The sequence below is a fragment of the Equus quagga genome, chromosome 9 (genome assembly GCF_021613505.1).
Source record: "Equus quagga isolate Etosha38 chromosome 9, UCLA_HA_Equagga_1.0, whole genome shotgun sequence".
NCBI lineage: Eukaryota > Metazoa > Chordata > Mammalia > Perissodactyla > Equidae > Equus > Equus quagga.
Window position 1 is genome coordinate 37,189,648 of NC_060275.1, and position 14,632 is coordinate 37,204,279.

The 14,632-nt window shown below is 43.4% G+C and overlaps 1 protein-coding gene across 14 annotated transcripts in view; it reads right to left on the reverse strand.

The window, feature by feature from the left end:
• The window catches only part of FHOD3 (formin homology 2 domain containing 3), a 456,138-nt gene that overhangs the window by 37,049 nt on the left and 404,457 nt on the right, over positions 1–14,632 (reverse strand). For all 14 annotated transcript variants that reach the window (XM_046671920.1, XM_046671919.1, XM_046671918.1 and 11 more), the window contains 2 exons: positions 11,589–11,747; positions 1,117–1,299 (listed from right to left, as the gene is read on the reverse strand). In XM_046671920.1, the coding sequence (XP_046527876.1) occupies positions 1,117–1,299; positions 11,589–11,747 (342 nt within the window). The remainder of the gene's footprint in view (positions 1–1,116; positions 1,300–11,588; positions 11,748–14,632) is intronic.

The following is a 14,632-nucleotide window of genomic DNA, read 5'->3' on the forward strand; positions in this document are numbered from 1 at the left end:
AGACTTCTAGCCTGCCCTGTAGCCTCACGGCCTCAGTGTCCCCTTCCCTCTCTACTGTCATTCTTTGACTCCCCACCCCAATGTGCGTACTGAGTCTCTCCCCTAGCCTATAGCCCAAAGCCAGATGGTTCAGCTTCATTCTCTCCAGCCTAGCTTCTGCCAGGCTGGCCCTACCAATCCCCAACAAAGGCTGACCCAGTTAACTGTTTTCTCCATGACGTTACCTCACTTTGCTAGAGAATGTCACCTAAACATGCTGACTGGTTTTGCAACCAAGTGACGCCAAGACAACTTAGCAGTCCTAAGCTTTTTCATCTCTGCTTGATTCCTGAACGAATGCAAATATAGTGGTTTCTTCCTGAAGCCCACTAAACCCTCTGCCACCTATTTGGGCCTCAGTAAGGACCAGGCTTCCTCCTTCGGAGAAAGAGGAAGACCACACAGCCTCTCCACCTGTGCTTTGAGTCTGTCTCCTCTGAGCACTTCCTCTCAATTAAGCTCACCTCCAACTCACCTTCCATCTCTCCCTTTTCCTCTCCACTGGTTCCTTCTGCTCAGCCTGAAAAAATACTCACATTGCCCCAGTCCAGAGAGGATGCCTGCTTCTTCTGCTTTCTATTCAAGATGAATCTCCCCAAGCCTTCATGGTCAAGGTCCCTTTCTTTCTATTCTCCTCCTGCAATCTGTTTCATAGTCAACTTTCTTCTGAGACATGCTCTCAGAGGGACCCAATGACCTGCTAATTGCTACAGTCAATGGCACTTTAGATGATTATCATCAGGTGGAAGGATTACAGATCACTTTCTATATTGTGCTTTTCTATATTTTCCAAATTTTCTACAATGGTCATATGGAGTCAGAAAAAAAAATTAATAGTTTTTTTTTTAACCAGTCATCTGGTACCCACAATCAAGTGTCTGAGGCTGTGCCAGGCAGACACTTTAGAATAACCCCTCATTGGCAGGCTGTCACTTAGTATAGACCAACCTCATCATAATCAACTTGTGCCCTTTAAATCCTCTCTCAAGAATGACACTTTACTCCCCTCACCAATACAAACTGACTTTCTCAATACTGGGGATGTAGGATTGGCTGCCTCTCTTCCGCAGTGCTTACCTTTTCTGTGGTTTCGTAATCCATTTTGAATGCCCAGAGGTGGAGCCGAGCCGAGAGCTCGCTGATGGAGGAGAGAGTGAGGAGGAACTGCTCTGCACTGCCCAATGGCACCTCAGGGCTGGCCAGCTGAGCTTCCTGGATTTTCTGCTTCTCTTCTTCAGTGGGAATCATGGTTAGAATTTTCTGGAAAGATGGGGTGAAATATAGCATGTTCTCTCATATTAATTGACCCTATCCCACCCTTTGAATGTTTCCAAATTCATATTGTAATTTTCCAACCACGGAGTAGAGATATTCTGTTGTCAGTGTTCTTATCACATACAGGAGTTATGTCATTATAAACCAAATACACTTTAGGGGAAAAAAGCCCTAGGTAGCATGTAAATTCACATTCATTTGTTTTAAAACCAACTCTCTCTCCTCCCTCTCTCTCTCTCTCTTCTTTAATCTGTTTCATAAGCAGCTTGCCCAAAATTTTCTGAGTCTTGTACATGAAGGACATTCTAGACAAAAAATGGGGATGGAGGTGAGAAAAAGGTCAAAGAATAAGACGGAAGATTAGAGAACCCCTTCCTGTTCCCTAAGAAATAGCATAAAACATGTCAAGAATATATGCTTTCTCATACTTCTCATGGATTAATTTTAAAGCTTACAAAAATGAATCATTTTCCAAGAACTCAGATTGACTTGTACATGGGACATATTATAATTTTAATAGTTTTAAATATTTAAACTATATTTAAAAATTTATATAGAAATGAAAACATATTAAATAATATCAAACTCAAGTCTGATTAAGGAAAAATGATGGTATTTATAAAGAGTAATACCTATCTACTAACGAAAAAAGTCTATCTTTTTGCTTTGCTTCTATTTGTTTCTGGTTAAAATCAATTGCAGAAGATGGAAGAGGCAAAAGGCACCAGAAGGATTACGATTCTTATAGGCTCAAATTCCTTAGTGATTACATTTTAAAAGAAGGTAAAAATTCCCATCATATGACACTTCACATACAACAATATTTAAGGTAAGGTGTTAATATTTTTCTCTCATTTCTCCTTCTCTAGCATCAAAGCAAAGAAGCACACTTTGTGCCATACTTTTTTGTAAGTTATATTTATTCATTAGTTCTAAGTGGCTTTGGTTACTGCTCTATAAGAGAAAGCATCTGGGAGTTCTGGTTCCGGGTGAGATGGGTTAGGCACACTCCACCTGTCTGTCCCACTGAATGCAACTGTACATCCTGGACAGCACGCATTTAGCAGCTATTTGAAGACTCTAAAAAATAAATAGTGGCAGGTGGATTGGGGAAGAAGACAAGAACTGGAAGTTCTACTGAATTGGTAATGAGTTGACCGCTTTTCTTCTGGTATTCCCCAGCCTGGGCTCAAGGTAGCCCAAAACCTGGAAGAAGGTATCAGGTGCACACAGAGAGAGCTCCAGCAGAGCCCTCTCTAGTCCTGACCCGAGGAGCAGGAAGGGGGTCTCCTAGCAGTGGCAGCAGGGGCTGGGAGGCACCTAAATCTCTGAGGGAGGGAACCTTCCTCTTTAATCAGTGATGCTGTGGTCCCAAGAGGGTGGGGCAAACCCCTTCTGCTTTTCTTCTCTCTCTGTCTTCCCTTGGCTTGGCCCCCGACATGGGCACAGTCACAGAAAGTGGAAGGCAAAGTGAGGTAACTGAAGCCCCAGCTTTCATCTGGAAGACCAAAAAGGAAGGGCCCAGAGAACTGGAAAGTACTGGGGAGGTCATGGAAAATGAAGAGCCTGGAAAAGCAAGTGTGTAAAGTTGTTAAAGAATTTCTGGATTCGTTCCTGAGCTGGTCATATGTGAATCTGACCTTAAACAGTACATCAAAGACTTTGAGACCTGAACTAGCCTTTGAAAACTGAGCTGACACTGGAACCACAGTCCGCAAGAAGCAGGTCAGAACATGTGGCCTGACCCCAACAGGTGAGGGATAGTTTTCAATTATTTCTATGAGATCAGAATTGCCCCCAAAGAAAATCTAGACAAAGATAGTGCAAGAAAACTACAGACCAACATCCTTGATGAACCTAGATGCAAAATTCCATAACAAAATTATTTTTTTTTTTTGAGGAAGACTAGCCCTGAGCTAACATCTGCCAATCCTCCTCTTTTTGCTGAGGAAGACTGGCCCTGAGCTAACATCCGTGCCCATTTTTCTCTATTTTATATGTGGGACGCCTACCACAGCACGGCTTGCCAAGCGGTGCCATGTCTGCACCCGGGACCCAAATCGGTGAACCCCAGGCCGCTGAAGCAGAATGTGAGCACTTAACTGCTGCACCACCAGGCTGGCCCCAATAAAATATTTTAAATATATCAATAAATGTCAATATGTTAAGACATGTAAATATCTCCATATTTCCTACAGTAATATATTAAAAAACAATAACCACAAGGTTGGTCCCTATGAAAAATCAATCAATGCAATTAATCTACCAGATTAACAGCCTGAACAAGAAAATTCACATAATCATTTCAATTGATGCAAAAAGTTTTAGATAAAATTCAATATCCATTCATGATGAAAAACTCTCAGCAACCCAGCAATAGACAGCATTTCCTCCATCTGATAAATGACATTTATAAAAAACCTACAGCTCACATCATGCTTAATGGTGACAGACAGAATGCTTTCCCTCTAAGATTGGGAACAAGACAGGATGTATAAAACAAAAACAAGACAAACAGATTGTAAAGGAAAAAATAAAACTATTCCTATCACAGATGGCATAATCGTCTACATAGAAAATTATGAGGAATCTACAAAAAATTATAAAACAGTGAGGTTAATAACGTGGCATGATATAAGGTCAATATACAGAAAAATTCATCTTATTCCTACATATTGATAATGAACAATTACAAACCAAAATTTAAGAAAAACACTATCTACAATGAAATACTTAGGTATAAATCTAACAAATCACGCACAAGAGCTGTATGCTGGAAAGTAGAAAATGCTGAGGAAGCAATCACAGAAGATCTAAGTAAACAGAGAATACATTGTATTCATGGACTGACTCAACAGAGTCAACATGTTAATTTTTCTTAAAATTCATCTATAAATTTAACTCAATTCAAATCAAAATACCAGCATGAGTTTTTGTGAATATAGAAAAGCTTATTTTAAAAGTTATTTGCAAAGGAAAATGAATTGAAAGAACCAAACCAATTTTGAAAAAGAATAACCTTGGAGGAGTCACACCACCTCACATTAAAATCTACTGTAAAAGTATAGTAATAAGACAGTGTGGCATGGGCAATAGGATAGCCACATGGACCAACGGGACAAAACAGGGAGTCCAGAAATAGACTACACGAATATGCCCCAGGGATTCTGATAAGGGTGCAAAGGCAGTTCAATGGAGAGAAGATAGTATTGTCAACAAATGGTTTTGGAACAAATGGAATCCATATGCAAAAAAAATTAACTTCAACTTAAATCTTACACCTGATATATAAATTAACCCAAAAGGATCACAGATCTAAAAGTAAAAGGTAATGCTATAAAACTTTTAGAAGGAAACGTAGGAGAAAATGTTTGTAACTCATATTACGCAATGAACTCTTAGACATGATACCAAAAGAGGATAGGTTGACAAACGAACTTCATCCAAATTAAAAACTTTTTCTATGTGAAAGACACTATTAAGAGAATGAAAAGACAAATTACATTTCCTCAAAAGGCTAAATATAGAGTTACCATATGACACAACAATTCCATTTGCAGGTATTTATCCTAGAAAAGTTAAAACTTAGGTTCACACAAAAATGTGTACTTGAATATTTATAGCAGCTTTATCCACAATTGTCCAAAACTGAACCAAGCTAAATATTCTTCAATGGATGAACAAACTGTGGTACATCTCTCCAATGCAATAGTACTCAGCAATAAAAAGGGACAAGCTCTAGCTGCCTACACAACTGGGCTGAATCTCAAAGGCATCAATCCTGCTGAGCGAAAGAAGCTAGTCCCAAAAGGCTGCACACTGTAGAATTCCACTTATGTGACATCCTCGAAAAGACAAAACCACAGTGATGAGAACAGATCAGTGGTGACCAGGGGCTAGATGTGGGCTGAGGGTGCAACTAGAAAGGGACAGCAGAAGAGCACAATCTTTGAGGAGATGGGACAGTTTTGAACCCTGACTGCAGTAATCATTGCATGAATTTATATTTATTTTAAAACTCATACAACTGTATACCAAAAAGGTCAGTTTCACTTTACATTAATGCAAAAATTAAAAAGAACAAAAGGAAAAACTGGATCTTTGACACCATAATCAGCAAACATGCAGGTGTTTATACAATTGTGCCTCAGGACGGATCTGGGTGGAGCAGAAGTCATCCCGGATTTGAGGAGTGTTATCAAAGAGGGCTGTCTCAGTAGCTTATCAGAAGCCAGTGATGCCAAACAGCACTGAAGGCATGCGTTCTGTGCTGCAGTCTGAAGTGAGGTCACAGAAGGTAAGACCTGGGTGAGACCTCACGTACCTCCTCTTCCAACATTCTCTTCCTCACGGCCCCAAACACTGAGATAGTGCGGGTGGAATTTGAGCATCAGGGGATACATTCAGTGACAATGCTCCTTGCTCTCCCACAGGCTCATGATTGATCCCACCTGTCCACACAGATGGTATTAAAAAATAACCAAAACAATCCAAGCAGATGTCATCTCTTTAAAAACACCCAGGATTTGATTCAAAATAAAAACGTAACTAAAATTAGTACTTTAGTTTTCGTAATGCTCAAATTGTTATAAGCATGTACAAGAATTCCAAAACAAAAAATTGTCAACACTTTTTCCCCTTCTTCAGAAGGCATTTTCCTGTGATGATTTTAGTTGCTTTTTTCCTTTGGGAAAGTAATCAAATGCTCTTACTTTTGTTTTTCACTTTTCTGACTAATTTAAACCATTTGTTCACTGTTGAAGATTTACGAGGTTGCCATCTGCCAGTTTATTTTATTTTATTTTTTTACACATCACTGGCAGTAAAAACAGCCGTAAGACAGTGGAATAGCAGGTCAAGACACCTCCTATGAGCTGCTGGCTCTTTTTTTCCATGAGCAGATGATAAGGGGATGAGTGTGAGGAAATACCCATAATATGCTCTTCTACCATGTCAGGAGGCTTATTGATGACTTTATGATCACCATTTGGTTCCACGGAGAGAAAAACATCAAACAAGACCACTACATAACAATCTCATTGTTTTTTTTTTTTTTTTTTTTTTTTGCTTTTTCCCAGACAGTGTCCCTCCAGCACGTCTTTAAGTATACTTGCTTTTATATCTGAAAGCCGTATGTCAGAGAAAAATGCACAAATCTTATTTTTTATGAACCCAAATGGTTGAGTCTGGTCATCTCATTTACTCACAGATGAGACTATAATGAAAAACTAATTTGCCTTATGAGTTTTGAACAGAACTCTGGCTATAGCTCTGGATGAGAATCTAGCACAAGGATTTTGGTGACAATACAGAAAGTTGGAGCATTTAGAGCCGAGGCTGGTTTGTATACAACTTGCATATTCTCATGAGACAATGGCTTTCTATTCATGTACTTATTCTCACAGGAGGACTTTTTTTTTTACTTCTCAAAGTATCTTGATACTATCTTTTTCCGTTCTTGGGACTACTCAGTGAGGCACATGGGGCAGAAATTATTGCATCAAATTTGCAGATGAAATGTGTTTTCTGAAGCTAAGTTGGATCAACCAAGGCATGCTGGAAAACCACCCAGGGGCTACTCTGAGTTTCCTACCACCAGCTCCACAGTTCATGGCAATTCAACTGGAAATGCAAAACACTGCAGCTAACGTGCCCAAATATCGGGATGTTTTGGGTCCCTTGCACTGCTGACCGATGGTGGCTCCCGAGCTCAGGCTCATCTGTGTGTGTCCAGCATCCACTCGGGCATTTGCAGACAGGGGTTGAGCAACACAAATGGCTTGAAAAGGTGCTGGAGTTTTGTATGTGTGGCCAAAGGGAACTTCTGTTTCTAGCATGCTGACAGGCCTGGCAGCCAACTGGGCCAAGTTAAATGTCATTTGGCACCATTCAACTGTGCTACCCTTTGAGTAGACACAGACACTATAAAAATTAGAAAAGCAAGAACAAAAGGGAAAACTCTTCATACTTTCATTTGTGATGCCTTGATGACATTTTATTTGGGAAAATATCATTAATACTACTTAGAGATGGCCCCCAAATAATATTCTGAAGTTTAATACTCTGATGAAAAACTACTACTTCCTTAACTAAGTTAGTTAATTACTCCCTCAGGTTTTCATGACAAACCCGGATACATATCACTGGGTTGCTAAGCAAAGCCACAGGACGTCATTTATTACATCCTAATCACATTTAGGTACACAGGGGTTTCAAATGGCCTTACTAAGCCGTGGTGCCATGCTACAGTGCCTGCGTCCAAGAAGCAGATGGTTTGGCAGAAGGCCCTTTGGGTGGAAGCTGGAAATCTTATTAGTAAAGATCTGTAAGGACACAACTTCCATCTCTTCTCAGTCTTGATTTAACTCTTGAACACCAAGCCTAGAGAATAAACTCTGGGCAACTGGCTCAGCACATGGGTCTAGACCATCTACGGCCCTCAGGTCCCTGAGATCACGGCCAGAGACAGCAGGTGACGGATGAGAGTGCCTGGGTCCCACCTTCTCCAAGAGGGCTGGTTTCCACTGGAGTCTTCTCAGCATGACTGACAAGACTTGAAAAATATAGATGTTCTCTGGATTCACACAGGCAGCCTTTAGATCAGGGGCTCTCAATCAGGGTGATTTAGTCCCCAGGGGACATTGGACAAAGTCTGGAAACATTTTGGTTGTCACTACTAGAAAATAAACTAATTTCATTATGGAAGTAGTAGTGTTTCATCAGAGTATTAAACTTCAGAATATTATTTTGGGGCCATCTCTAAGCAGTATTAATGACATTTCCCACAGTAAAATGTCATCTTGTGGGTAGAGGCCAGGGATACTGCTAAACATCCTGCAGTGCATAGGGCAGCTCCCACCATTAAAAATTGTCCAGCCCAGAATGTCAACAATGTCACAGTTGAGAAACCTTACTTTAGACGAAAACTGTGATAAAAATGTGTGACTGTATGTGTTGTTAGACTAAATATGAATTTACTGAGGACTCATGACACAATAAACTCTCAGGAAGGGTTTAGCAGTGTTTTCTGTGGCTGTGTCCTCTCACTTTACATCATTCCATACATCAACGACTCCCAGTGGAAAACTGTAGGCAGCCCTGTGAAGTGGACTGTGTTCCCTCATGAGTCTTCCCACTCCCCTTTCAGATTCCCTCTTATTTTTTTGGCATATGAGCCCAGGCCCAGAGTGCCCTCCTGGGCCAGTCATCCCAAAGACTTTAGACTCAGGCTCAAGGCTCATATTTCAGCCTGATCTCTTACTGGCTTGTGGGCATGGGCACAGACTAACATTGGGACTCACTCTCTTCCTCTTTAAGATGGGGAACATAATAGTATGTGCCTCCTAGGTTTGATGAGCATCTGTGTACAGCACCTACATGGTGCCTGGCCCACAGGAAGAAACCTGTGAAAGGCAAGTTTAGGGCTGTGTTGCTATTCCTGTATCCATCATCATTACGGCTGCTATCATGACTCCTTCCTGGATCAAAAAGATGCTCAGCTGGAAACCAGTCAGAAAAGGAAAAGTAATTTGATTCATTCTAAAATCTAAGTAACTGATTGTATCTGAAACTCCCACCACCCAGGGAGATCTATATTTCAGGAAAGAACAAAGGCAAAACCTAAAGGAATCAATCTCTCCTGATGGACTTTCAAGTTCTTATGACAAGAAGGGGAAATATTTTTAAAAGGGGAAGCTGTCATTTTTTCCTTCAATCAGGCTGGCTCTGGCTGCATTTGAGGCCTCTCTTTGTATGAGTCTGAAGCTTTTGCAATTTCTAAAGGACACCTTAAGTAAATAGGATGGCTGGAATGTGCACTCAGGCCTACTACATTGTTTGTCCTAGGTGAAAGACACTTTGAACTTGGTTCATCCAGATTGGCAGCCCCCATTTGCCAAATAGCAAGCCAATGCCCTTCTCCCATGCTCCTCCAGGGGTCCCAGAGTAGGAATGCCTCACACTGAGGCCTGGCCTGTCCCCTTCTCGCTGTCTGGCAGCTGCCTCAACGTCCCTCTTTATATTCGCCAGCTGTCACTTGCTCTCTCCTTTATACACTGTCCCAGTCTGCCACATGCCCTCAACTGCCTGGCTGCCAACCTGCATATGTTGACCTGCTCTGCCGCCTGGCCTGACTCCAGGGCTCAGGGCTCAACATCCTTTCCAGCCAGAAGGGAAATGCATTTCCCCCGACCCCCCTTATCTGTTCCTGGAACATGGGGTGTGTGTGCTTCTCAGAGTAGAGCTGCTTAGGCCTTATACTGGTTTCTTAGGGTATAAAGTACCACAAACTTTGATTTTTTTTTGTTAGTGCCATTGAGTTGATTTTGAATCCTAGCAACTCTGTGTACAGCAAAGCGGAACCCTGGCCCGTGTTTTTGCATCATCCTCTCACCTTCCAGCACTATATCAGAAGATGCTCCACTGCTATTCATAGAGTTTTCACAGCTAATTTTTTCAGAAGTGGGTGGCCAGGTCCTTCTTCCTAGTCTGCCTAGTCTGGAAGACTCCACTGAAACCTGCCCACCATGGGTGACCCTGCTAGTATTTGAAATACCAGTGGCAAAGCTTTCAGCATCAGAGCAACACACAGCTGGCACAGTATGATAACTGGCAGATGGGTGGTGTGGTTCCCTTACTTGGAAATGAACCCAGGCTACAGGGGTGAAAGTGCTGAATCTTAACCACCAGACGACCAGGGCTGGCTCTGGGTGGCTGAAAACAACGGAAATTATTCTTTCACAGTTTAAGAGACTAGAAGTCTGATATCAAAGCATCAGCAGGGCGATGTTCTCTCTGAAGGCTCTAGGGAAGACCCTTCCTTGCCTCTTCCTAACTTCTGGTAGTTACTGCAGGCAATCCTTGGTGTTCCTTGGCTTATAAACACATCACTCCAATCTCTGCCTCAGTCATCACATAGCATGCTGTTCCAGGTGTCTCCGGGTGTGCTCTCTGTCTCCACATGGCATTCTCCTCTTTGTCTATGTTCAAACTTCCCTCTTCTTAAAAAGATATCAGTCACTGCAGTCAGGCCCACCCTAATCCAGAATGACCTTATCTTAACTTGATCACATCCGTAAAGATCCTATTTCCAAATAAGGTCACATTCTGAGGTTCTGGATGAGCATGGATTTTGAAGGGACACTATTCAAACCAGTACAGACCTCCAGGAACACAGTTTTTTCTGTGGTAACCTCTTCTTTCCAAAGTACAAAGGCACACGAGCCCCACTGGGTTTAGACATCACCTTGCCCCTTGTGCCCTGTGCTCCCTCCCATACTCAGGGCTGTGGGCTAGTCTGGCGCAGTGGCCCAAGGCCTTCCTCACTTCTAACCCTTCTGTCAAGGGCTTGCTCTCCCTTTCTGCAGTCAGTCGTTATTGGTTCCCTCCACTCTTGAGTCTTTCAAATGACTATGCATAAATGAACACCAACTATGGAGAGGCATTAAAGAAATCCAGGGCCCCTTGCCAGTAGTAGGATAGAGTGGGTGTCACTCAATGCCAAGAAGCAGTGTCCTCAGATCCCCACTCTGACCCAGTGGCCCCAGATTATATTCTGCAGGAATCCGTGGGCTGGGCCATTCGTTCCACTCACTTTTTCTCCCTTATTTGAACATGAGATTGAACTTGCTGCCAACTGGCACCAGCCCATGGTGAAGGGAGAACAGGGCCTTGTGGAAGAGCACTGAACCCTCACAGAGCAGATGAGCTGTGGCTCCAGCTGGGTCACATACCAGCCATGTAGTCACAGCCAAGTCACCCAACCTCTCTCCACTTCTGCCACTCAGATCAACAAATGCTAAAGACTCAGTTGGCTTGGGTTCTCCAGCTTATCAAACAAAACATATCTCTACATACCCCAACAAGTGCCAAGAGAGAAGCAAAGTCATTTACATGGATGTGAGCACACATTGAAAATCCTACTTCTGAAACTGTTCATTAAACACACTTGGTTTGAAATGACGTGAAAGAAGGTCCTATCAGCCTGCTAAGGAGGTTATCATGTTCTCCCACATAGAGGTAGGTGGAGGGTGGTCAGAAGGAAGTCAGTAAATGGACCAGAGAATGAACAGTTTTGAACTTCATAGGGAAGAGGGGCTTTTTAGCCCCCAGAAGTTAAAAAAAAAAAATGTGAGAATTACTAACATTATTCAGAGTCTGTCTGAGACAGAAATATGGCAAGTGACCCTGTGGAGAAAGTCATAATGGATACAGTAATGCTTTACATATGCAACGTATTACAGAACACAAACAATGCTCCATAGAGCTTCTCTTACCTCAATTCCTTCTTTGTTTAAGGCATATTCATCAAAATTCAAAATGGCTATCTTAATCGTTCTTGGAGGGGGAAGCACTGTCAGACCAATATTAATGGCATTGCTCCTCTTGGAATCCAGGACGATGATCTCCTGCCTTTTTCCATCTGCAGCAGTTTTCTTGGTGATAAAACAAGGAGAATCCAAGATTAATGCATCATCTTTGGTCCTTTCTGAGTTTCGTTATTAAAAGTAAACTCACTACTTATTTAGAGATGAAAACAAATGGCCCTGATTCAGCTCAGGGAAGGACTGGCTACTGCTCAGCACAGGAGAAAGTGCTCAGGGATTAGCTCTGAGAAGCCGCCAAGCATGGGTCAGCAATGGAACTTCGCGAGTCAGACACATTACAAAATAAAATTGATTTTCCTTCAATTGGGAAAAATGTGATATTTTGCAAGGAAAAAAACCTGTTTTTTTCCATAGAAGCAGTGGAAACAAAACTAAAAGCTCTCAGAACTCCCTTCCTGTGGGCTGCGAGGTGTCGGAATGTGCCTTGGTTGGCCGTAGGGCATATAGCGTGTGCCCGGAGACAGAGACAGTCGGTACACATGCGAAGAAGACAGGAGTGATGAGGGGAATCCAGCATTACTGGCTGGTCAGCCCCTCTGGATCCACAGCTGCATGGTCTCAGGCCCTCCTCTCACCATTCAAACGTCCTATATCTCTTATCTAGAGCTTCTGCCACACTTACCCATCTGGGCAGCTGCTCAATGGGTGGGAGAAGAGGGGCCTTCCAAGGAAGGAAATTGAAGGGGCACCTGCTGCTAAAGAGGAATGAGGGACAAACAGGTGCAGAGGCCAAGGAGGGGGACAGAGGACAAGAGGTGTCCGGATGTCCTCATAGAGCCCTTGTGTGTGTGGCTTCCCTGCTGGCTTGGGTGCTCCTTGGGGGCAGGCCCTGGGCTAGCACATAGCCAGAACCTAGCAAGTATATGAGGTGCTGAGGCAACATTTGCCCACAGCTGAGATGACAAGGCCTCCAGCTTTCTCCTTCAGCTCTAGGGAAGTTAAGGATGGAGGGCAATAGGGGCAAATGGAGGAGACCCAGCTTAGCAAGCTCCCTGTGCACACTCAGGTTTCCCTTGAGGCAAACAGAGCTTGGAGGAAGACTATTTTCATTCACATAACAAGCCTAGGATGACGCTGAGGAATAAGGCACAGTGGATCTCCTGAAGGAAGAGACACATTCAGCACGGGATGAGGCGTGCTTATTATGAGGGGGTGCTCAGTGGCAGGGTAACTAACTCACCTGGTGGTGGAGGGGGTCAGAGTCTGGAGGAGCTGACACTTGACCTGGGCCCTAAATAATGTCTAGGACCTAGCCTGGAGCTCAGGAGAGAACAGAGGGAGAAAAGAAGTGGCTTTGTCCAGGTTGCTGGGAACTGCCAGGGATGCAGCTGGAGATTTGGAGGGCCACATCTAGGGGACCTCAGGAGCCAGCTGCTGTGACTGCATTGCAGGTAGGCCCCAGCTGAGTAGCTGACTGCCGCCCATCATTGGTCTCCTGCACCAAAGCCCACCCTACTGAACTGTCTGGAGCAGCTGGCCTGCTGCAACACTAGAGGCTGGAAGCTGGCAAGGAGAAATGGACTGTGGCCCCTTAAGTCCTACTGACCCCTTCCAAACTCAATTGCTAAAATTCTATTTTAGATCCTTCAATATGTATTTGGTAATAAATTAGAATTTCTTCACAAAGAAAATAACTGAAAGCATCCAACTGTTTTGAAACCTGGTGGCCAGGAAGAACAGTTCCTGTGGGAGTGGTCATCAGCTTTGAACAGTGGATCCCCAGGGACATGCGCTGCAGCACCCCCACTCTGCAGGGCAAGCTTGTCTTCTATATATTTAATCAAACAAGCTAATGGGAGCCCCTGAAATTTAGCTTTTAAATCTAACTTAAAATAATTTGTTTATGGAACATTAAGAAGAAATGAGGAAAAGTTTGACAAAATGCTGAATATAGGCAATGAAGAGGGATGTTATGACTTGCAATGCCCACACTGGGGTGCTAGGGTGCCCACTCCTTCAGGAACCGCAGGGCATCTACCCAACATCCACTTTCTCTTCCCCGTTAACCAACAAGACCATAATTTTTTTCAGGATGGCAATGTGTCAGTTAAACCAGTCACTTCCCCTGGACCCTTTGTTGCTAAAGCTGGGTCTGTGACTTAGTTCTGGCTTTTGTTTCCTTGACTAAAAATGGATAGACCCAGTGGGCCATGCCTTTTGCCCTTCCCCCTTTTTCCTGCCTAGAATGTGGATGTGAGGCCTGGAGATGCAGCTGTAGATATCCTGTGAGCATAAGGAATGAAGCCACTTAAGGACAGCAGCATGGAAGACAGAAGGAGCCTGGGACAGGCAACCACCCACAGCCAGGATCCAGTGCAGGAGGCATCTATCAGAAGGCAGGGATTCCCTGGGAATCAATAGCCCTTAGCCCCTCATCTATACAGCCTCCCTCACTGTAGGAGCCTGGAGAGATGCCCAAGCAGGCCCAGCCCAATTCCAGCCTTTGTGTGAAGGAGAAAAATATGCCCCACTCTGGGGAGACACAGCCTCACGGCAAACAGCTTGAGAGAGAAGCACCACTCAGATTTCAGCCTTTCCACCTCAGCCAGCAGCTATGTGTAGCAAACGACATGCAGAGACCTATGTGGTGGCTCTGAGCCTGACATGTCCTTGTTTCCATTCTCAACAGAACTCAATTTACACCAGTGGACACAGCCACACACTCCCCTGTAAGTCAGAGAGAAGTGAGCTGCCAAGCATCCTGAGATAACGGGGAGAGCTGTCCCCACACATTGACTCTTGACTCTACACATTTTTAGAGCACTTCCACCCACATCATGAAGGAAAGAGTAAGAATATATATAATATCTGAAATCGAATTATTCAATCTCTGGATTTTACCAAAAGGTGTTTTAAATGCTGTTCTTCATAATCAAAACCGACTCCATTGGAGGCTACTGAGCACTCAAATGCCTTAGGGTCTGTTCTGCCTG